Source organism: Seriola dumerili, unplaced genomic scaffold (assembly GCF_002260705.1).
Source record: "Seriola dumerili isolate Sdu_G_001 unplaced genomic scaffold, Sdu_1.0 BDQW01000017.1, whole genome shotgun sequence".
NCBI classification, from domain to species: Eukaryota; Metazoa; Chordata; class Actinopteri; order Carangiformes; family Carangidae; genus Seriola; species Seriola dumerili.
In genome coordinates this window covers 3102415-3123897 of record NW_019174272.1, presented here as the reverse complement: position 1 = coordinate 3123897, position 21483 = coordinate 3102415, and the positions used below count along the sequence as shown (strand labels likewise).

The window sequence follows — 21483 nt, the reverse complement described above, 5'->3', positions numbered from 1 at the left end:
CCCCCACTCACTCTGACGCGCGCGCGCGCACACACACACGCACGAAAGCGCGCACATTTTCACTATAGCACGCTGGCATTGGGGGCGACACAGAGGCTAGATTAGAGCTTTGCTCCTTTAACAAGGGAGAGGAGGCACTTCTATAATCACAGCGGCGGTATGTGGGGCCACAAAGAGTTTGCAACCACAGGGCGACTGGTCTTCTGTAGAGTGGTCCAAGCCCTGGGCAAGCCAGAGAAACGCTCTATCCAACGTATTACCAGGATCAAAACACAGTGGTTATAGTGCGTGAAGAGGTTATTAACCCACAGAGCACAGCAAAAGACCACCTCTATATCTCCAAACAGCATAACCCTGGCGTAGCCTGACTTAAGACAATTCACCACGTCAACATGGCCAGAACACAGCGCGAATGATCAAGTAATTATTTAGTATGTATGGAGAGCAATGCATCCCTTGTTGACGATTTAGAGTGTGTTCCTGCACGACTACTGGCATCCCCTCCCTCCCTTAAGCACAGCAGTGTAACATGGACATACAAATTTGATGGATGGTGCTGAGTAAGATGGAAAAAAGACGTGTATTTATCAACATGCCGCATGTCCTCTGAGGTGGATGAGAGAGAGAGAGAGAGAGAGAGAGAGAGAGAGAGAGAGAGAGAGAGAGAGAGAGAGCATCAACCATGGAGACTAAAGGGAGTCAATGGGAAACCTTACCACTGTCAGGAGCGGTTCTCCGTGGCATAGATGAAAAATACCCCTCAATGCATCGTTTCAGTCAATCATAACAGACCTACAGCAACCTCTGCAAGCAATCCAGGTAAACACAGATAGTAACAATATGAGCAGCAACTGTCACAGTAAAACAGTCCACAACACTGACTAGATAGATAGATAGATAGATAGATAGATAGATAGATAGATAGATAGATAGATAGATAGATAGATAGATAGATAGATAGATAGATAGATAGATAGATAGATAGATATTTGTCTCATGCAGACAGATGTAAAATAATCACACAATTCGAGATTTGCTTTGTTATATTCAGATAATTATTTCATGAGTATCTACACAAATGCTCTGAGAAAAAAATAAATAATTATTCCACAGCAGAGACAAACGTGCTTTCATCATGTCATACTAAACCTAATATGGTAATAAAATATAAAACGGAATTAGACTATTAACCAGATCCTTAGCAAATGACATTCACATGTGTTTAGTGGGGAGGCTGGATACCTGCTAAAAAGCTTGCCAATTTATTGTCAGTGGATAATATAGCAAAGAACTACAGAGGGTATAGGCTCAGTGGATTATATCTTTACAAGCATTATTCTGCCTGAGTGACTGGCTGAGAAAAAAAAAACGCACAGGCTACAACAAAGATTGGTCAGGCATGAATGCGGCCTGTGTGTTTTGTCTTCATAACATATTAATCCATCAAACCATGAAGTGGGGACTATTTGAGCCCTATACTTTAATGAGATTTTTTTAAAGATTTTTTTTTCTCCTTAAAAGTAAACTTCAGAGCACTTTAAAAAAAAACTTTCAAATGCAAATAAAGTAGAGCTAACTATTGGCCAAACTCTTTTTTCTTCCTTTTTTCTTTTTTTTATTTTTTATTTTTGCATATAATGCAGCGAAAATGGGTCACCAATAAATTCTGTCTCAGCATTGATGTAATTGCAACAAAATGCTGCTGAGTAAAAAAATTGAGGAGCTCGCTGACTGCGGTGGCACAGTCACACACCATCTGGAGTGTATTAGAAAGAGAAGCCGTAAATATTGCTGAAAAGCCCAGGCGTTATCAGGTATGTAAGCCCAGGCCTTGCTTGCATGGCCTCCCATATGTTGACATAATCAGACTGTGGGGATGTCTATTAAAACGTATCTGAATTTAATAAATGAACACAGTAATTAAATTCAATTTGTTTGTGCAGATCTCCCAATGACTCCCAGTGTTGGTGTGTTTACATTTCTGAAGGGGTGGATTATTATGAGATGAAATGCTGCAGGGCTCAGGGGATGTTATCACAGTGCTGAGGTTGGCTGGTACGTTCGGACCAGAAGCAACAGGTTAACTGGCTTCAGCTGCAACTTTGCCCCAAATTTCACCAACTTAACAGCAAATCATTAACACGCGCCGGCATGAGTTATTATTAAGCCGCTTTGTCTTTGTCAATGGTATCACTTTGCCGCCGAGAAACATACACACATCCTCTCAAACCTGACAGAAGGAATGAGGAGTTCCTCTTGAGCTGCAAACACTCTGTTACATCCGATTCACGCTTTCCCCCTTTAAAACCAAGCATTTCCTTTCAGACCATCCGGGTCTCTTTTTTTTTTTTCCTGGTAGTGTCTTTGATTTATTCCACACAGCATTTATACACGTGCACACACACGCGCGCACACACATGTAAACACCTCAGTTCATGCGAACAAGGGTCCGTATACTCTACACACCAGTGAGAAAACTTGCACTTTGGAGTTTAATGCCACGTGCTGATGAATTTCTTGTTGGTGACAAGCGCCCACACACACACACACACACACACACGCATATATACGGATACACACACAAACATAGACACACGTCCATCCTCTTTCACTTTTTACGTATATATCCCTCCTCCCCTTTCTCTCACACTTCTCTCTCTCTTTCTCACTCACTCCCCCTGGCTTTATCCGTTTCAGACCGAGGAACACACAAGAACACTGTGCAAAAGACACACACACACACACACGCACACACACACACATACATAGAGGAAAGAGAGAGAGGAGGAGAAGGAGAGAGAGAGAGAGAGAGGGAGAGGGACAGAGCGTCAAAATGAGCCTTACTTTTTTTTTCTTTTCCTGCCGTGAATCTTCATCCATCTTCACTTGATCCAACCGTTTCTTCCCCTGTGCTAAAAAAGTCTGTAGTAATATGCTCGTGCGCTTTAATTAATATATTTCTGGGCTGTGTCCCGAACCCAGAAGCTTTAGAGAGGGAAGAGGAGTGCAGATTGAGACATATTGAGCCCGCTTTAAAAGGATCATTTCATCATGTGGGAGGTTGGGACACACAAAGTTTGGACCCGTGACTGGCATTCCGGAGAGACATGCATATTTTAAAACAACAAAGCAAGACAGAGACCGGGGGCCCCGGGGTGGGAGGGGAGAAAACTTGGAAAGAAGTTACTATCAGATGAACAGCTGTCATTGTTGGGCAAGACTTGAGCGCATATTAAGATATAGTCATCTGAAAAAAAGGAGCTTGTCCAAGTAATGTCAAGTCGCTGTATCACTCATTCAAATCTTTCCAGTTTTCAATTTATTCATTCGAAAATATGTCATTTCTAAAATATTCCAAATGTAAATCAATTGTAGACTAATACAAAAACACAGCTTTAATTTCACAAGTTCAGAGATTTTGGATTTGTATCTTATTTTATTTATTTATCTGTTTATTTATTTATTTGACTGTTTCTGCTCTTGCATCATGATTGAGTCTGTATGTTTATTTTATTCTACAGTTTATAGTGAAGCCGTGAATAACAGCTTTAATTCAGAACTATTGGATGAATTCTTTAAAAGAAAACATTTTCTGTAATTGTGACGCTAAATGGAGCCAAATGTCCTAACTAAGTGGAAAAAAAATATTGATCTACTATTGAGTTGGGAATAAAATGATCATCATTTACCTTCTCATAATGAAGCACACAGGCTGTAGATTTTTTTTCTTATTTTCAAATATCTAAATAATAGCAGTTAAAGTTGCAATTTAAAACGTCTCCCACTTCTATTTTGTCAAGTCACACACAATTGTATCTCTCCCAAGTAAAGCCAGTGTGCTTAGCGCTGTCACTTCTGCACAGCTTTTACAACATCACCCCCCCATCACCCCCCCAACTCCCTTTTTTTTCCTCTGCTTTACTGGAAGGTTTTCTCTCTTGTGCACGGGGTCCATTCGTGCAACAAGAGTGGAGAAGGCATAAATAAAAATGTGTTGGCTGTGACGAGAGATCTGTCCGCTGGAAATGAAGGGCCAGGGGAAGAAGACAAAGGGGGGAAAATGCATGCAGTGGTGTAGAGCTGGATATCTCTGTTAGTTGTCAGCGTTTAGTCCATGGCTGTGGAATGCTAATGAGTGAGGTCTCTCTCCCTTTCTCTCTTTCTCAGCCCCCCCCCCTCCCTCCTGTTCACCCCCACCGCCCCCACCACCCCACCTCTCCTCTCTCTCTCTCTCTCTCTTTCTCCCTCTCTCGGGGAGAAAAAGCGGATCGATAGCTGACCCGATGGTTTTGGCCAATGCTTTATTTATCTGGCCAGGCAATGATATTATCAGCCTTGAACGTTATATACAGCAGACGTCTTCCTAAATCAACACAAAGGGATCCGCTTACACAGCGATCCGGGCTTTCTCACAACCACCTCTCTCTCTCTCTCTCTCTCTCGCTCGCTCACTCGGCCAGTAGCGCGCGCACACACTCGTACGTAAGCTGCTAGATACAAGCTTTTACGCACGGGCATGCAAAGAACGCGCCCGCACACATACATACAGAAAGACCTCACACATATAAAAAAAATCCTACCATTGCCTACACACAGTTACGACAAACTTGCATGTGCGGACACACACATAGGCACACACACACGCACGCACGCACGCACGCACGCACGCGAACACGGGCGTAGGGAGGCGTCCCCGGGAGGCATCCCCTTATGTTACATTCACAACTAGGGATATTTTATACCCCGCAGGGCTGGATTTGATCCATGGCTTAAAGGTTGCCTATGAGGTCCGCGGACAGATCTCAGAACAGCACACTGTAATCATAAGATATGCCTCTCTTCATTGACTGTGTACAGTCAATACAACAAGGAACTCGGGCTGTTTGCTGAGATATAACGCAAACATCTCGCGGGAATCCATTTAATTTAGGACATTTGTCCTCTCTGTGCCGTTCCCAGCCATTTTTGCAAGCTCGTGCGGATGAGGTGTGTGGCAGACACGGCGAAGCACTTGTTGTCTTGTGTTGTCATCATTTTTACGCACAAGACAATATGAGAAATAAGCCGTGTCATACTTCAGAGGGCCCCCCATTCATACACGGAGCCGCTATTTGGAAATTGTTATTGTCTCAAACAACAGTATTTGTCAAATGTGACCGGGAAAACCAGGCTACTATAAGTGAAATGAAGTGACGTGTAACGCCAATAGGACATTTCCACTGCTGCATAAAAACCATTGGCTTGCATTGAGGGTTTTGGAGGAACAGGTTCGCTGACAACTTAGGATAATAAATGTTTCGCTTTCAGACAGATATCTCAAACGTGAAATCGCACCCAGCTGCTTGTGTAAAGCAAACAAATAGCCCCCCGTGTTAGGAGTCCTCCACTTGTGGTTTGATGAATGAAACCAGACAAAGGTAAATGGTTATTTAACTCATTTCGCAGTAACACTTTGGTAACCGGAGTTTCCGAAATTACAGAGGCACAAATGGGGCCTATAGTGTGCCACATATCCATCTCCTTTACCCACCACAGCTATAGTCCAATCTGACGGTGCATTTACTTCCCTCTTACTGCACTTTGTACTTTTACCTTCTCCTTTTATTTAATTCAGTGCGAGTATTAATAATGTTGTCATCCCCACAAAGGAGAAGAAATTTCTAGTTTAGAAATAATAAAAATAGAGATGATATTTAAAGCTTATTAATTCAATATTTGAAGTGTTGCATAATGTACTAATTTGAGCTTCTGTCAAAGTGGAGAGAGTCAAAAATGGTCCACAGCCTAAATAGAAAATAACACTTTTCCTAGAGTCCTCATGTGTTTTGCTTGTATTGCCTGTACAGAAACGTTAATTAGGAACACATGCCACCATTTCATCTGTTTTTGAACTATTGCTTTATATAGCCTGTAGTGTAACAATTGTATAACAGAATGCTCTCAGCAAGAGGATAAAAGATAGTTACTCTAGAGGGATTTAGAATACATTATGTGGAGACAACCAGCTGAAAGCTGCGTTTAATAACCCAACAAACAATTTAGTCCAGATCTACACAAAACAAAAACGACCTGGGCTGTTGTGACGGCCATGGTGATGCCATATTCATTCTCTTTGAAAAACAAACATTTAATCTCACATGCAGTCCTCTTCGCCGTCCAGGAAACGATCCTCTGGATTATGTAAAACAAAAACAAAAACAAAAACAAAACGTTAAATAATTCCTGTGCTTCAGTAATTATCTGTGCGTTTTAGAGGTTGTTGGTTCCGTGTGTGTCTATTGTTAATTTTGCTTGGTTAAATTCAGCGTTTTCTGCCTCTAGTGTAAAGCAGACAGGAAAAGCCCCATCAGCTCATTTATTCTGCAACTTTCACCTGACCTACAGCTGCGGCGGCAGAATTATTTCCACAATAAGGAAACAACGATCCAACCTGAAGAAATATCACATTTATGTTTGTGCAGTAGCCTGAGCAACAGCAAGGCGTCTGACAACTGACCCAGTGCTGCAGACAGGTCGACTGGGAGTTAACAGGTACAATATGCACGAACAGACATTAATCACGAGAATGAGAAATGTGTTCTTATGAGAGAGCATCTGAGGACAAGCTAAAGCACAACCTATAGCATCATTCCAGCATGACCGCCAACTAATGAATACCTTAATACTGTAGCCTTTGAACGAGACAGGCAATACAAACAAATAACCCACTGGCAGAAATACCCCTCCCCCAATCCGATAAGGCAGATGACAAATATGGCCATATCAAATTCATGCATTGCAACGTGCTACATGCAGTTCTGCCCCTGTCCTCCTGTCCCTCATCACTTCCAGTCAGCAGATGAAGATGTGGGCAATGTGGCGCACACGCAACACGTCTGATGATGAAGAAGGGAGGACTAACAGGCAAATTTAATAATTGTCACACCGAAACCCCCATTTTCTTCTTCATGACGCCTTCCAGTTTATCGCATTTGATCAGTCTAGGTGTGAGTGTAACGCAGTAATGACAGTGAGGGTAGATCCAGGTCCATAACTGGGCTTCCTGTTTCATTTGGAGACAAAAAAAGAAGGAACGCACACACAGAGACAGACCAACGCAAGGACAGAAACTCTATGTAACCCATCTAACACATTGAGGACTTATCGATGTACTCATTACACTCTGAATGTATCAGGCAAACCCAAGGCCACATCTCTTTCTGTCTCCCTCTCTCTCTTCCTCACACACACACACACACACACACACTTGCCTTCATTCTAGCACGTTTCCCCTCTCAATTGTCTTTGCACTGCCTCCATAGTCTCTTTACCTCTCTTTCTCTCTCTCTCTCTCTCCCTCGCTCTCCCTCTCCTTCCTCCTCTCTATTCCCAGCCAATGCATCACACTCGGTGTTCCTATCGACTGGCTTACATGCTGTAAAATACATTTTCCAGATTGATCACGCATATCACAGCAGCTTTGCAGCGGGGCCTAACCCTTTTGCAAAAAAAAAAAGAACGACGCCCACATCAATACTGAGGCATGCACTATCAAGGCAGAGTTTTTAAGAAACGGGGGTGGGGGGGTGGGGGGTGGAATATTGTTTGGTTTGTGGAGAATCACCTTGATTAAGCCACAGGAGGTAGGATAGAGGTGGCTCTGTGTGGTGCGCAGGCTTCCCTTGCTGTCTGGGAAAAATATTAAACATTAATGCGCTCACAGGCTGGCAGAGAGCTCACTGCTGTAGTTCCTCACGTTTAGCCTCCCCTCCTTTGTGCTCGCATTGCCAGTTATGTCAGTGGGTTTGTTAAAATGTAAGGTATGCAACCATTGTGTAATTATACCACTCTTAATCCCGTGTATCACCCCGTTGTCACTGATAGGTGTAATAGAGGTAAACAGTGTATTCAGAATTATACGTCTCAGTGTAAGACAACTGTAGGCTGCACTTGCGCGTTTCTTATAGAAGCCAGGAGCGCACAGACACAAGACATTTCCTCAGATGGTTCAAAACAAGCCCGAGCATCTTGACATTTGCTTCCAGGAAAATGCTTGAGAATGAGACATCGTTGCCTATTTCTTTTTTTTTTTTTTTTTTTTTTTTTTAATAGTACAGTCACCATCACACAACTTCATCAACCGACCCTTCTGCAAAAAGCTGCATCATGGAGTAAGCAAATTGAAGGCAACAACCAATAAAATTCAAGAAACAATGAAAATTTTCAAGACGAAACAAACAAAATGTATTTGAAATGATATATTAAAAGTGCTTTTGATTTTCATGTCTCTCCTCTTTGACTGATGATCGACTCCACGCGCATTCATGGCCCGGGGAAAAGGCGCCCCAGACGTCCTCTCAGTAAAAATGTCCTGGAGGTCAGTTTGCTGCTGTTGCAGGTCCATCGTATCAATTGGGAAAAAAGTTCAACCATCAGTGGTGATATTGTCATAGCGATTAGACTGTTTCTTATTTGTCTAAATTTCTTTATTTTTCTGTTTTTAAATTCTCACTTCAATTTTAATTCTTGGAGAACATAGCTTCGACAACATATATCGCACTCATTATAAGAAGCAAAAGGTTATATCAAAAAATTATTAGTATAGAATCACAGAAACCCTGGTTTAGAACCAGAAAAAATACAAAACAGAGAGGTACATAGACACAGGACAATTCTTATAATTGCTTGGAAACATTATTTTCCCGCTAAGTCTTGATTCTTTTTTTCTTACTGCGCATATGATGTTTTTCATTTTATTTGTATTTTTTACAAAAAAGGAAAATAAAGACTAGTATTTTACAAAATGAAGAGTATTGTTCTTGAAGATGAGGGTGGATTTACACAGGTGTAAAGTCCAGTTCCAATATTTTTCTGTACATAATGTATTCCATCACAGTCCCAGAAGACAGAAAAAAAGTAATGTCTTCCAAGTTTCTCAGAAAAGGTCCTATATATAGTCTTCTTGAAGGAGGATGGGGTGAGGGGTGCTGAATTTTGGTCCTTTTTTTCCTCTCTTTTTTCCACTTTCTTATAAGGATCATTGGATGGACATGTAAGGCCAGTTGAAGCTGCTCCCGGATAATAGCATATCCCTGATGAGGGTTTCAATAGGAGTTTTACCTACCAAGCGGACGAAGAACAGCTGCTCGATTACCGACGAGGAGACGGTGCGCAGAGAGGGCAGCCGCAGCAGGAGCTTCCCAAAGCGGCTGGGCTGGTTCGGGTACTGGCTCCTCACGTACTCCTCCAGGGCGCACTGGGATTTCTCCTGTAGGCTCTCGATGTGAGCAGCGTCCGACAGGCCGCAAGCGTCTGAGAAGCACACACACCAAAAACACTGTGGTTAGGCTCGTCACTTCTCTCAAACCACAAGGTGCAGCAATGCTGTGGAAAAAGTACCTGAAGCTGATATTATTTTGTCGTTAAACTTAGACATGTCGAGGATCAAGTGTAAGAATACATGTAGACTTAAAATATATTATTGAAATTATATTTTAAAAATATATCAGCCTCTCAGGTCAGCAAACTTAGAGAAGCACAGAGAGCTCATGAGAAACCGTGATATTAAATACACACGTTACTTTTTCATTACAATTATTTTTAAATGTATGGCACTCAAAATACATGCCTGGCGAATTGGCTTCTTATTTCTGTGCAAAATATGAACACAAAACCACATGGTCATTTTTTTTTTTTTTTTTTTTTTGCCTCACGTGGGCTTAGCTCTGGCAAGTGCACACTTTGCCATTCCCAATTTACGTCCTGCAAAAGCGCTCTGGTTATCATTCAACATCAGCCTTTACGTGTTATTGACAAAGTGGAATGAACAAACACACTGCCCAAACATGCTACATCACACTGAGCGAGTGGGACTGTCATACAGAATAAACAAGGGGCTTGCTGCTGGAGTAGTGGATGCACACAGCACAGTGGAGGATATCTCTGCCTGCTCTTACAACAATCAACAAGAATGTGCAGCTAAATGTGGTGAAAACGGTGGTTGTGAGCGTGTATGAGGAGGAACTGATGGGGCAATAGAGCAAAGGCGAAAGGTAGGCTATAGGCCTAAAGGCCGCTGCTCTTGATGTCTGGACTCTGGGGATTCAAGTATAAGGAAACATAAACGGCACTGATGAATCTGAAATTACACTGGATGTAATGTGACCTAATTACTCTGCAGTAAGCTGTTAAGTCATTTCGCTGCTCTTCTCTCCATAGACCACTCTTGGCCTGTTTTTCGATGGAGCCTATAGGACAGGCCGCTGGAAGCAATCAAATTTATTAGAGGAGGTGAAGTCAATAGTCACGCAGAAGCGACATAAAATGTCAGAAAATGAGCCTGTGCAGCAAGAACGCAGGCGAGGCGTGTGTTTTGGTGCTCACTGGTGGGTTATGCAGCCGTGTGCAGCCACGCTTCAGTATAGACAAAAGCATATATGGCTTGTTAGTGTCTTACGACGTTTAAGTCTGTTATAAAGAGGCACTGTTTTTCACACAGCCCAAGCAAGCATGCGTGTTCTAGCCTACTGCTTATAAACTGCTGTAAACGCGAGCAGCATAACCGCTGACGTATATGGTCCCACATGGAGTCTAGGCTGTCCTTAAAACATTCTGTATTGAGCTGTGTATTTGTGGAAACTACACAAGGAATACTGCTTTAGTTTTCAAGCACTACTACATTAAAGACCGGACAGAGGCTTTTAAGAGTCTTCGTGATTTCTCACTGCTATAATTCACTATGGCCAGACACAATAACCTTATGAACCCGGGGGCAACGCTGAGATCTCGGGGTGATTTACTGCGACCTTAGTCCGGCCGGTCAGTGCCCCACGTATGCAAATCCCTGTGGATTAACGCTGAGTGTCCCTTTTAAAACCTACAGCAATCAATACGGTTGAAATTAATTAAAATTGGAATTTTTTTTTTAAATTATAATACTTGGCATGAATGTTGAAAGGCAGCGATATAGGGAGTTCAAAGCATTGCGGGGAATAGGCTGCAGTTGAATGTATGTGTCAAAAGAAAGCTGGTCAAAGACACCCCATAGTTCTCCATAAGGCCTGCCTGCAACCCTGCACCCCACTACCTCAATAGACTGGGACATGGGAGCAGATAGCTTCCAGATTCTCAAACGACTATTTCTGTGGTAGGTTAGCAAATGCACATACACTGCACTGTGCACATGTGTATGAGGAGTTCATGTCAGACAGTGATCCTGAACTGTGGTGAAATAGTTTTGCCTGGCCACCGTTATTTATGCATCAAATACTGACGTGTCTGGTGTTATTAAAGGCAAACAATCCACGCTGGTCTTGGCAAAGTGCCACGTGACTTGTTATAGCCAGCACCAGTTGTAGCCTATCAACCCAACTAAATGATCTGTTAGAAAACATGGAGGATGTTAATGTGTGTACGAAGTTTCTCTGGGTAATCTGGGCTGAATTACTGAAACGCCGTGCAATAGGAAAATATGGTCAGTCACAAGATAATATTACAGGATGAGCAGACTAATAGTGAACAAAGTGAATCTAACAGGATGTCACATTAGTTGAATATGGTAACTGAGACAAAATACGTATTTATGTGCGTTAAAACATATATTTACCTCTCAGTATGCATTCAAAATATGGCGTGCCAAATTAACCTAGTTGCCAAACCCCATAACTGAAAGTAGTTATTATGGCCCCTGAAACTAAATATATAAATAAATATATATACATGTATAAAAAAACAGAAAGCCCTCTAACTGTAGGAAATCCTGTGTGGTAATGTCGTATTCGTCAAAAAAAAGGAAAATTGAATGTAGAAGGTGGTTTAGTGGAAGGAATACAATCTCTGAGTTCCTATTTACAAGTTTGGTGAGCACTCTAACTTAGTTTAGATAATTTAGATCCTGATTACATACAGCTTATTATCACTTTTACACACAGTGTCACATTTTAATATGGTGTGGGAGAATTTTTCTATAATATAACATAATATAACATAATATAATATAATATAAAATAATATAATATAACATCATATAATATAATATAATATAATATAAAAGCTGTAAGGGTAGTGTACATATGCAGTTGTAGATTCCTGTGACGATAAGTAAATAATAAACAATAATTACTGAAATATGCTAGAAGACAAGTGTGACCACTCTCAAAATAAAATGGAGTTAAGACGCTTTCTAGGGATATTGAAAGTGGAAATTATTTCAATATAAATCCAAATCTGAAAAGCACAGTAAAACTGAATATTTTATCATAAACGTGCCCAATTATAGATTATGTACAACCATGTTACAGAATTTTGTAACGGGCCAAATATGAGACAATGAGGTCAAAACTTTGAGATAAGTTCAGAAGTAGTTTGGGGCCTCAAAGTTAAGTGAATTTAGACTTTCCTTTTCCTTCCCATCATCACCAGACTCCCTTGACATAACAGGCCTAATGGCACCAAGTGTACACAAGCAGCTCCAAAATAGCATCTAAATTACGCACCGACAGTAAATGAGGACCTTTAGGACCTTGCCCCAGTCAGCCATCAATTAAGCTATCAACAATGTAGGTTACTTTTGAAAATTACTGCTGATGACTTTCCAAAGCGTGTGCGACAAGAGAACGTATCCTCAATAAGTAAGGAAATTAATAGGTCAGCTAAAATTAATCTACAAACAATCTATACAGCAGTGTTGCTCTGTGTCCTACAGAAGCGATGCACTGACATGTGAGTCAACTTCCATCAGCTTTTTTGATCTCAGTCTGCTAAGGATTATTTCCTGCCCCCCCCCAAGACATGTGTTTGTGCACGCAAAACAAGGATGAAAGCACGCACCAACACTCATAAATGCATCAGCTGTCATATATCACCCAGTGATAGACTATTTCATCTTTACGCTCAATTATTTGACACCTGTTCCAAAATTTATGGACGCGAACCTACAATCTCGGTCTCGGCTCAGACGTGTTCAAAAAAAGTTTAACTCAACAATTATAAAATATTTACATATATGAGACTGTCAGTTGTCTCCTGTTTAAAAAGCACTGAACTGGGTGTTACATTTAAAAACTTGATGCGCTCACTCAATCTGGATTTGTTTACACGTCTTATGCTGCGGCTACAACTGACATGGGAATGCATGTAAGAGGATATGTAGCAAGCTGTTGACAAAATAGCTATTCCATCGGCAACACAAACATCTCGTAAACTCAGATTTGTGACCAGCCTTCACTTGACAGCCATATCCTTGATGCCACAGTGCTTCGCCCCGCGAGCCTCGCTCCCAGTAACATAACTGTAACTAGGCCTCATTTGATTATAGACATGTTCCTATGTGACATGTTGGACACCCACCTGATGTAAAAAGCACGATGGCCTTGAGGCAGCTGTACTCTGCCGAGTCTACGTGCAGGGTCTTAAGCTTCTCCACTTGCTCCTGGAAGATCCGGATGTGATCCATGAAAGCCACGACGCGGTCCGCGGACATCGGGGAGGCGTGGAGGCCCGCCGCGGCGAGCAGAGGGGCCACATGCAGAGGCATGGAGCACTGGGCCGCGTTAAGCACAAACAACTCGCTCCACGTCAGCCTGAGAAGGGACACCTGGTCGGTGATCTGCAGGTCGGGAAAGAAAGGGATGTTTCTCGCCCACTCCACGGCGCTGAAGAGCAAACGAGCCGCCAGCTCGCAGATGTTCTCGATGCCCATGATATTGTTGGGCTGCATGCACTGGCTCCCGTACCGGGACGTCGGGTAAGGCTCGGCCCGGAGCAATAACGAGATGTATCCGGACAGATAGCAATGGCCATTCAGAGGGTCCCCGTTCGTCAGCGCGTACTGGCCTGGGTTCGGCTGGGTTGGAGGCATTCGTCCTCGCTGAACCGCTGACAAAAAGAAAGAGAAAAAGAGGAAATGTGCATCCAGGACTGATAAACATTGTTCATGAGTAGTGCAACAGTCAAGCAAGCTACAGCTAGTCTGCTCCTTCTCAGTAAAACGGCACGCTCTGAAATCAAAATTCAGCACGCTTTTCAGAACACACTGACCAGCGTGTGCAGTTTCTAAGACTATAATATTACAGATTATTCTATCGACAACATGAACATCTCATCAATACAGATGTGCTGTGTCCCTCAAGCTTCACACTGATTGCATTTGTATTTAAGGATGCAGGCTACATGGGCTGTGGGCAAAATGAAAACGCAGTCACTTTTACACAGAAAACACACACATTTTCTGCTCTCCAAAAGTACATTTACCTAGTTTACTATTATGAATATTTCAAGGCGTAATTGCATATTGGACGCAGTACCCTACTTATATTACTTTAGCATTGCATTTATGTGGCTTTTTGTTTATTACAATAATTATTAATTGTGGCCAAACATATTACAAATATGACTGATAATTACTGTTAAATGCATTCCCATTTTTTACATTTTACCCACACCAAAAGGTCAGCTGAGAATAAAAGGAATTCAGCTATTGTTTAATATTAAAAATAAAATATTAATGTAACTCAGTGTACATTATACGAGGGCTCGTGGTGTGTACCACAAATAGTAGATTTTAAATGAGGGATGTTTGCATAAATTGGAATTAAACACTTGACATAGGGAGGAAAGTTATACGGCCTGTAATGCAGCAGGCAAAACAATTAGCCATGAACAACTTCAGCGGCATTATTCAGAGAGCCTGAGCTGTCTAGTCAGCACAGGGAGCTGGAGAGAACCGTGGGTTTGTAGTGTGTTCATTTTACATTCACACACAGCGAACAAACCCCACTGTACAATTATAAATTAGTTAGCTGCACATACTTATGGAAGAGACTATTAGCCTTGCACGCTGTACACACTGCACACACACACACGTATATACACACACACACTCACACACACATACAGGCAGGCAGGCAGACATACAGACACACACACACACACACACACACACACATACACACACACACACACACACACACACACATACACACAACCCCTCTTCTGCTCTAAAAACCTATACGTAAAACGGGCCTGTTTGGGCTTAATGCCTTTGCTTGGTAATAGTAGGAGTTTAGACTGCAGGAAAAACAAAATAAAAGGGTCAGCTAGACGAGCCGCTTTGTTCAGGCGACCTGCATTCACCAGCAGAGCTGCTGTGGCTGCACTGGCCTTTTACCCTTCTCTCACATAGGCAGAAGGACTAATCATTCATGCAAACATCCCTCAAAAAACATGGATGGAGACTGCAGTATGCCCAGCCATATAGCCTGTGACCTTAATGCAACATGGCAGCCCTGTTCGTCTGTTACTAGGATGCGTATTCATGAGAGGGCTTTAAAATATATATATTCACCTTCCCGCCGCATTCCCACTTTTAAACACTTCTTCAGCCGGCAGTATTGGCACTGATTTCGGTGGTGCTGGTCAATGGGACAGTTCCTATTGGCACGACATGAGTATGTTAAGTTCCTCCGTACACTCCTCTTGAAGAAACTTTTGCATCCCTCGCAGGTGAACTGGCCATAGTGTTTGCCGCTCGATTTGTCTCCGCAAACCACACATTCAATATGCTGCTGACTCTGTCCAGAATTTTGACTCCCCTTGTCCCCGGCGGTCCCCGGTGTGGACGGGGGTCCCGGCTGGCTAGGGGTCTGCGGAGTGTGCGGCGCCGCCGACGCCGCCTGCTGCTGCTCCCTCGCCGGCTGCGCTGCTGGGTTGGGGCCGCTCGGAGGTCCTCCGGCCACGTCTTCCTGCGGATCTCGCCAGACGCTAACTACCATTGCCATATCTCGGCCCCGGAAAGTGCTATAAAGCGAAATGATCGCCGGTGTTTATGAAGCGTAGAGGAGAAAAAAATAGATCTCAAAAGACGGGGCAGTGCAAAGTCAAATCGGAGCACGCAATCTCATATGGGGTAAGAAGGGGAGTACAACGCGATCAATACATTCAAAATACAGGAGGGCGATTGAATAGGCACCCGATCAGGATATGCAAGTATCGGGAGGCCAGTTCCAAGGTAAATTGCAGTCAGCCATTCAGGAATCCCTAATCTTGTAGGAAAACCCGAGTCCAGACGTAACAAATTGCAGTTTGATATAAAATAGCCACAAAGGAAAGGCAGGAGCGATTCACATGGACGCTGGAACGAGTAAAAAAACCTTTTGCTGGAAAGACACGCGATCCAAAGTGCTGCGGAGATAAATTCCTTTCTCTTTTCTTCCCCTTGCTCCTTTACACTCCCGTCTTCGCCGTATAGGAGGGGAGGAAAAACTGAAGAGCTGGATTTTTACATCTATATTCTTAAATAAACCTCATCATCTCGCCCAGCAGCGAAAGAAAACCGCGTCGCCGAATGAAGTGCCCATGTATAGTTTCACCTCTCTCCAGCAGGAGGAATGGAGATACGAAGAGAAAAGATAAAAAAAGAAGAGGAAAAACACCAACAACTAATAGAATATGCAAGAAGAAGGAGAGACCCAAAAATGAATGCGCTTAAACGGGAGGACCAGCAGAGCAATGTTTCCGAAACGGGGGATCTGCGCGAATGTCTGTATATAGTGAACTTTGACACTACTATTGAAACTGACACGTTTCTATGGAGATCGCTGCGCCTTATATGGTGCTCATGTCAAGGAGCCAAGAGAGGGGCTGCTGGAGACTGATAATCAAAGGCGACTGACTGGCCAGAGCCCTGCATAGAGGAGGAGGAGAGGAGGAGAGGGGGGGGATAGGGAGAGAGAGAAAATGGGAGGCTAAGGTTATAGCCAAGCCCTCTCTTTCTCTCCATTGGTTAGAGTCCCCCTCTGTTCATTCACTGCAAAAAATGTCCATCCCGATAAGCCATTCGGTCTCGTGTTCAAATCTTAAAATGTTATTTTTTCATGAAAACCAAGGAGAGAAAAAAACATGCAAGTGCAGTTTACTGAATTCCACTTGTTTCCAGTCTCAGTCCGAAGCGTTTATGGGGATTTTTGGGGGGTCAATATCTTGAAATTAGACAGAGTCGCCTGTACGGGGAGATTCCTTTAAAAATGAACAGAGGATGTGTTAAAATGTAAAGTAATGCGTTTATTTGCTTTGGAAACAAGTGGACGCATCTCGCCCCGATGGAAGATTCAGTCTCCTATTTGGTAAACCCAAGATTTCCAGACTCAATAGCCCACTGAAGCGACTGATAGCTGAGGATGGATATTTTTTGCAGTGTTGCCATCTACGACTGGAGGGGCTGGGGGGCTCTGACAGGCACAATTTACATTGAGCTCGCCCCGCGCTGCTATTTACTTTGAAACCTGATTAGTATGGGCCGTCTATTGTCACCAAAAAGAGGAAGAAACCCTGGATAGAATAGCTGAAAAAGCGGGGTAAAGGCAAGGGGGGGACAAAGGTTTTACGCACGACAAATAAACCAAAAACTGTGCGCAGCGGCAAAAGGGGGACTCTGGCTCAGAAATTCCCCAAAGTTTCTAAATGGTTTGTCTCGGACTAGTATCTTTATTATAGAATTAACGGGTGTCATTATTGGTTTGAAGCGGATTCATATTTTCACACGTTGTTTTGTCTTTGGCATGCGCATTGCGGTAAATCCATGTCTGTAATCGGCACAGTCTCGCTGATTAAAACTTACAATTTAGTTTAAAGGAGCTTATAAAGGGAGGAAAATGTCAATGGGAAGACTGATGCATTAAAGACAGCGTGTTATACAAACGGGATGCCGTGCCAGCGGCCGAAAATCTCTAAAAATAGACGGAGCAATAAGCAATATTCAATAATTACCGAGGTCCTGTAGTCTCCACAATCACTGAGCTGGTGTCACATTATGTCTTAATAATGACAGTAATTCAAAATCATGTGAAGTTGCTGGGAATTTGCATGGGGATTCCGGCTTTTTTGTATCAGGGTTTCTGCAGGCTTACTACCTCCACAACTCAAAAATGTCTGGATCGCGCTGCCATCTAGCGTACATTGTACAATTACAACCTCATATTAATGCATGCACAAGTCATCCAACATGAATTTTTTAAACTTAAAAGTTGATTAAAAAAATAAAATAAGCCCCAGTTTTGCGAAAGATTTTCTCTCGCCTCTTCCGACTTTCCGGAAAGTGCGGTCTTTTGATGTAAATGATGTAGAACAAAGGTAAAAACTTTACAAGAGCAACAACAAATACAGGCTTTACTACAACGAAAATAAATACAGTCTCAAAAGTAGACTACCATTTTGATAATACTTCATTTAGATTCAACATAAAGTCAAAATGACGCGCGTAATTCCTCTCCAAAAGCGTTGTAATACACCATGTTGGAAAAGAATAACCATTCATAATACATCAAATTATTGTTAAATAAAAACAAACAAAGTGGTTGTACGCAGATCTTTAAGCACACAGAGATATTAGCAGATATAATGGAGCGTAAATATGCAAGTGCCCCCTTTGGAAACGCATAGGAGGGATGGGTTGTTTTTTAAGTATTCAACATGAGAGCTCTCTCTCCCGTCCCTGTCTCGGACACTCCACTGAAACTCCCCGGCCATGTCTCCAGCTCTTTGAAAAGGTGAAACCAATAAGATTAAATCGGACAAAGAATTTTTTTCTGTAAGTGTATCATTAAGATTTAACTCCACAGATTGGAAAGGGGCTCCGCAGGAGAAGAGGAGAGTGAGAGTGAGAGGGACAGCGAATGGGAGCAGGGTAGAGGCTCTAATAGAAAGCTGGGAAACGGCGAGAGAAAAAGGAGAAAGTGGACAGCAGGACATTAAAAGAAGACGCACCAGCGACGGCGGTTACCAGTAGAGGAGCAGCTCTCTACCTGGATAAAACCAGCCGCAGATAAAGGCAAGTACGCTATTTATTTCTCACTTCTCCTACGCTTCACACGCATGGCTCTAAAGCGCAAGGCTACAATCTCTGTGTTACGCCACATGACCGTTAACTTCAAACCATGTAGTCGACCCCGGCAGTGTCAGAGCCCCAACTTTTTTAGTGGACGATCGCATCTTTCCTACACATTACCGCCGATTATCGAGACTCGTCTATCCGTTTCCCAGCTGTCCTCACCGATTTGTACATCAGATAGTAGTAATGTTATAACAGGCTGCTTGTTGTGCCGCTGGACATGGGAGCTATTTTGCACGTCCCGTGCACCTCACCTGCGAGGCTATTTGTTGTTTGAACACATAGTGAAAAGATCGATAGCAGGCTGTTTGTCTCAGCGATAGTGTCACCGGATTAAGAGGCTGAACAAGGAGACCAGCCGCTGCCCATCTTTTACACTCTTTTCCAGGTGCCTGTTTAGCCACTACATACTGTCAAATGCAAAATAAATAATAGAGATTCACGCAAAAAAAAAAAAAAAAATCTCACGCACAGGAAAAAGAACACGTTATGTGTGAGAAAAAGCTACAGTGAGTAAATGTTAGATGACATGTAATGTGATTTATCAAAGCAGAATTATTGATAGAAAGGGACTGTAATAAAAACTGACTAAAATAAATGATGCAGCAATGTAGGCCAGGTTAACTTAGGCTATTCCAGGACAAACTGCACGTTAAACAGCTTTGTAAAATAACATTACATAATAACACTGACCTTAATCCTGGATGCATTAAACTCACGCTAATTAATAATTTTTGCGTGAGCCAAGTGATATTTATTTTTTCCATTTCCTATTCTTTGAGGTTTCTCCCTTTTCTTATTTGAGCAGCAAAATGTGCACGTCTCTATAATGTATTAACTTACTGAAGAATTACATCATCACATTATTATTAAACACGTCTTTCAGGTAGTGGATGTCTTTTGCGCAATACACAGCAGCCTTTTACACACACTGCAATCTCATACTGGGATGAAGTGAGCTTTGAATATTACGGTTCAATCTGACATTTTCTGTTTCTATCAAAACTTAATAATCCACGGATGGATTATCGATGACTGCTTAAATTTCCCCTGTGTGAAAGTTTTGTCAGAGACTTTATTGGTCAAATATTTATAGGGATAAAAAGCACATTTTACCAAATCTGTGACGATCAGTTAGTGATTCCACTTTTTACACGGGTACGTTGGGACCTTATGAGGCTCACGGAATGCAGCGTTTAACGCAGCTGAAACCAACAAGCAGCACTATCTGTTGGGAAAACACTGAGGTCATGAGTGCAAGCCCCCCCCTCCCCAATAAAACAACAGATGACCACAAGTTCGCGTTTTGGGGGCATTTAAAATGATGCAAACAGAAGCAGAGATTTATAAATGGTCGAGCTTCTGTTTGTTATCGATTGTTTGTAATCACATCAGGGTTATAACCACAGCACATAGTCAATAAGACATTGCATGGGCTTGGGTTCGCTTTTCAAGGGGGCCTCTGCTCTAAACGTCTCCTGTGTACACACAAGAGTCTTATGTTTCTGGACCGCGGGACAGAGGGCCACAGACAGCTGATGCTGATCCCTGCGACTTCAACATCTGCCAGCAAAATAATTCATATGATAATTCAACAACCGAAAGCACCTTTAATGCGTGGAACTACTGAGCATCTTTACACATCTGCATGCTGGGTCCTGGTCTGAATAATAATAACAGACACTGAGTAATAGTCATGTCTGGCAATAAGATGCAGCTCAAAAGCTCAAAAATAACCCCACACGTGTTGCTCCGTGCTTGTGTGTAGAATGGAGAAGTTTGTCACTGAAGTTATTTTCATTAATAATGAAGTTACTCATGATTTAGTAAGTAAACACTTCTGCGCTGCTGACAAAGCCATTACACGCCTTTGCCTGTTAAGCTATTTACTGTAGATGGTAATTTGTACTTTCTATTATGTTTTCTTTATTAATTGTCTGAGCATATAAGATCATTAACTTTAGGGCAATGTGTTTCACATTTGGTAAAAAAAACAAGATGTAGATGTAGCTACACTGTCTCACAGCATAAGTGCCACACTGACAATAAATTAAGACAATACATACGTTGTTTTACCTTGTTTTTCTTTCAACAGTATGTTTTGACTATAATTTCTTTTTACATAATGAGCTTCCGGATCATTTTCTTGCTGCATGTAACCTGGACCCTGCAGTGACATATTGATTTATGCTGTTTTAGTTGGGCAACAAAGGCAATTTTTTTTATTTTTAATTAAGATGAAATCAAATCAGTCAAAATAAAATGACATTAAAGCTTTCGACCTGTTATAAACAACAGTGATTTCGACGTGGTTTTAAAACTGGAACCCTAGATGTTAAAGTGGAGTTGGTGTAACTCCTCTCAACACCTCTACAGCCTACACTTTAAAAAATGGCACTTGGAAAAAAAAAAAAAAGTCTGATTTTCACGGTGCGCACTGCGCTACTCACAGAACAAACATTAACATTCTCATATTTCTGTAGCTCCAAATTTAGAAAAAAAAAAAAATCAAACTTATTCTAATGTTTGAATTGGAGGTTTTGTTGCTTTGAGTGGTTGTGTGTTGAAAAGGGAGGAGGGGTTGAGGGTTGTGTGTGTGTGTGTATGTGTGTGTGTGTGTG

The 21483-nt window shown here is 42.2% G+C and overlaps 1 protein-coding gene across 2 annotated transcripts; it reads right to left on the bottom strand.

The window, feature by feature from the left end:
* Positions 1-8085: 8085 nt before the first annotated feature.
* nr2f1 (nuclear receptor subfamily 2 group F member 1) lies at positions 8086-16532 on the bottom strand. Of its 2 annotated transcripts, none has more exons than XM_022755008.1 (3): positions 15323-16532; positions 13327-13854; positions 8086-9291 (listed from the first exon to the last, which is right to left on the bottom strand). In XM_022755008.1, exons 1-3 carry the CDS (start codon positions 15753-15755, stop codon positions 9017-9019), a joined length of 1236 nt encoding a protein of 411 aa, XP_022610729.1. In that variant the 5' UTR covers positions 15756-16532; the 3' UTR covers positions 8086-9016. The 2 variants fall into 2 exon arrangements, with proteins under 2 accessions (XP_022610729.1, XP_022610737.1); XM_022755016.1 differs by having other exon boundaries at positions 13327-13851.
* Positions 16533-21483: the final 4951 nt, after the last annotated feature.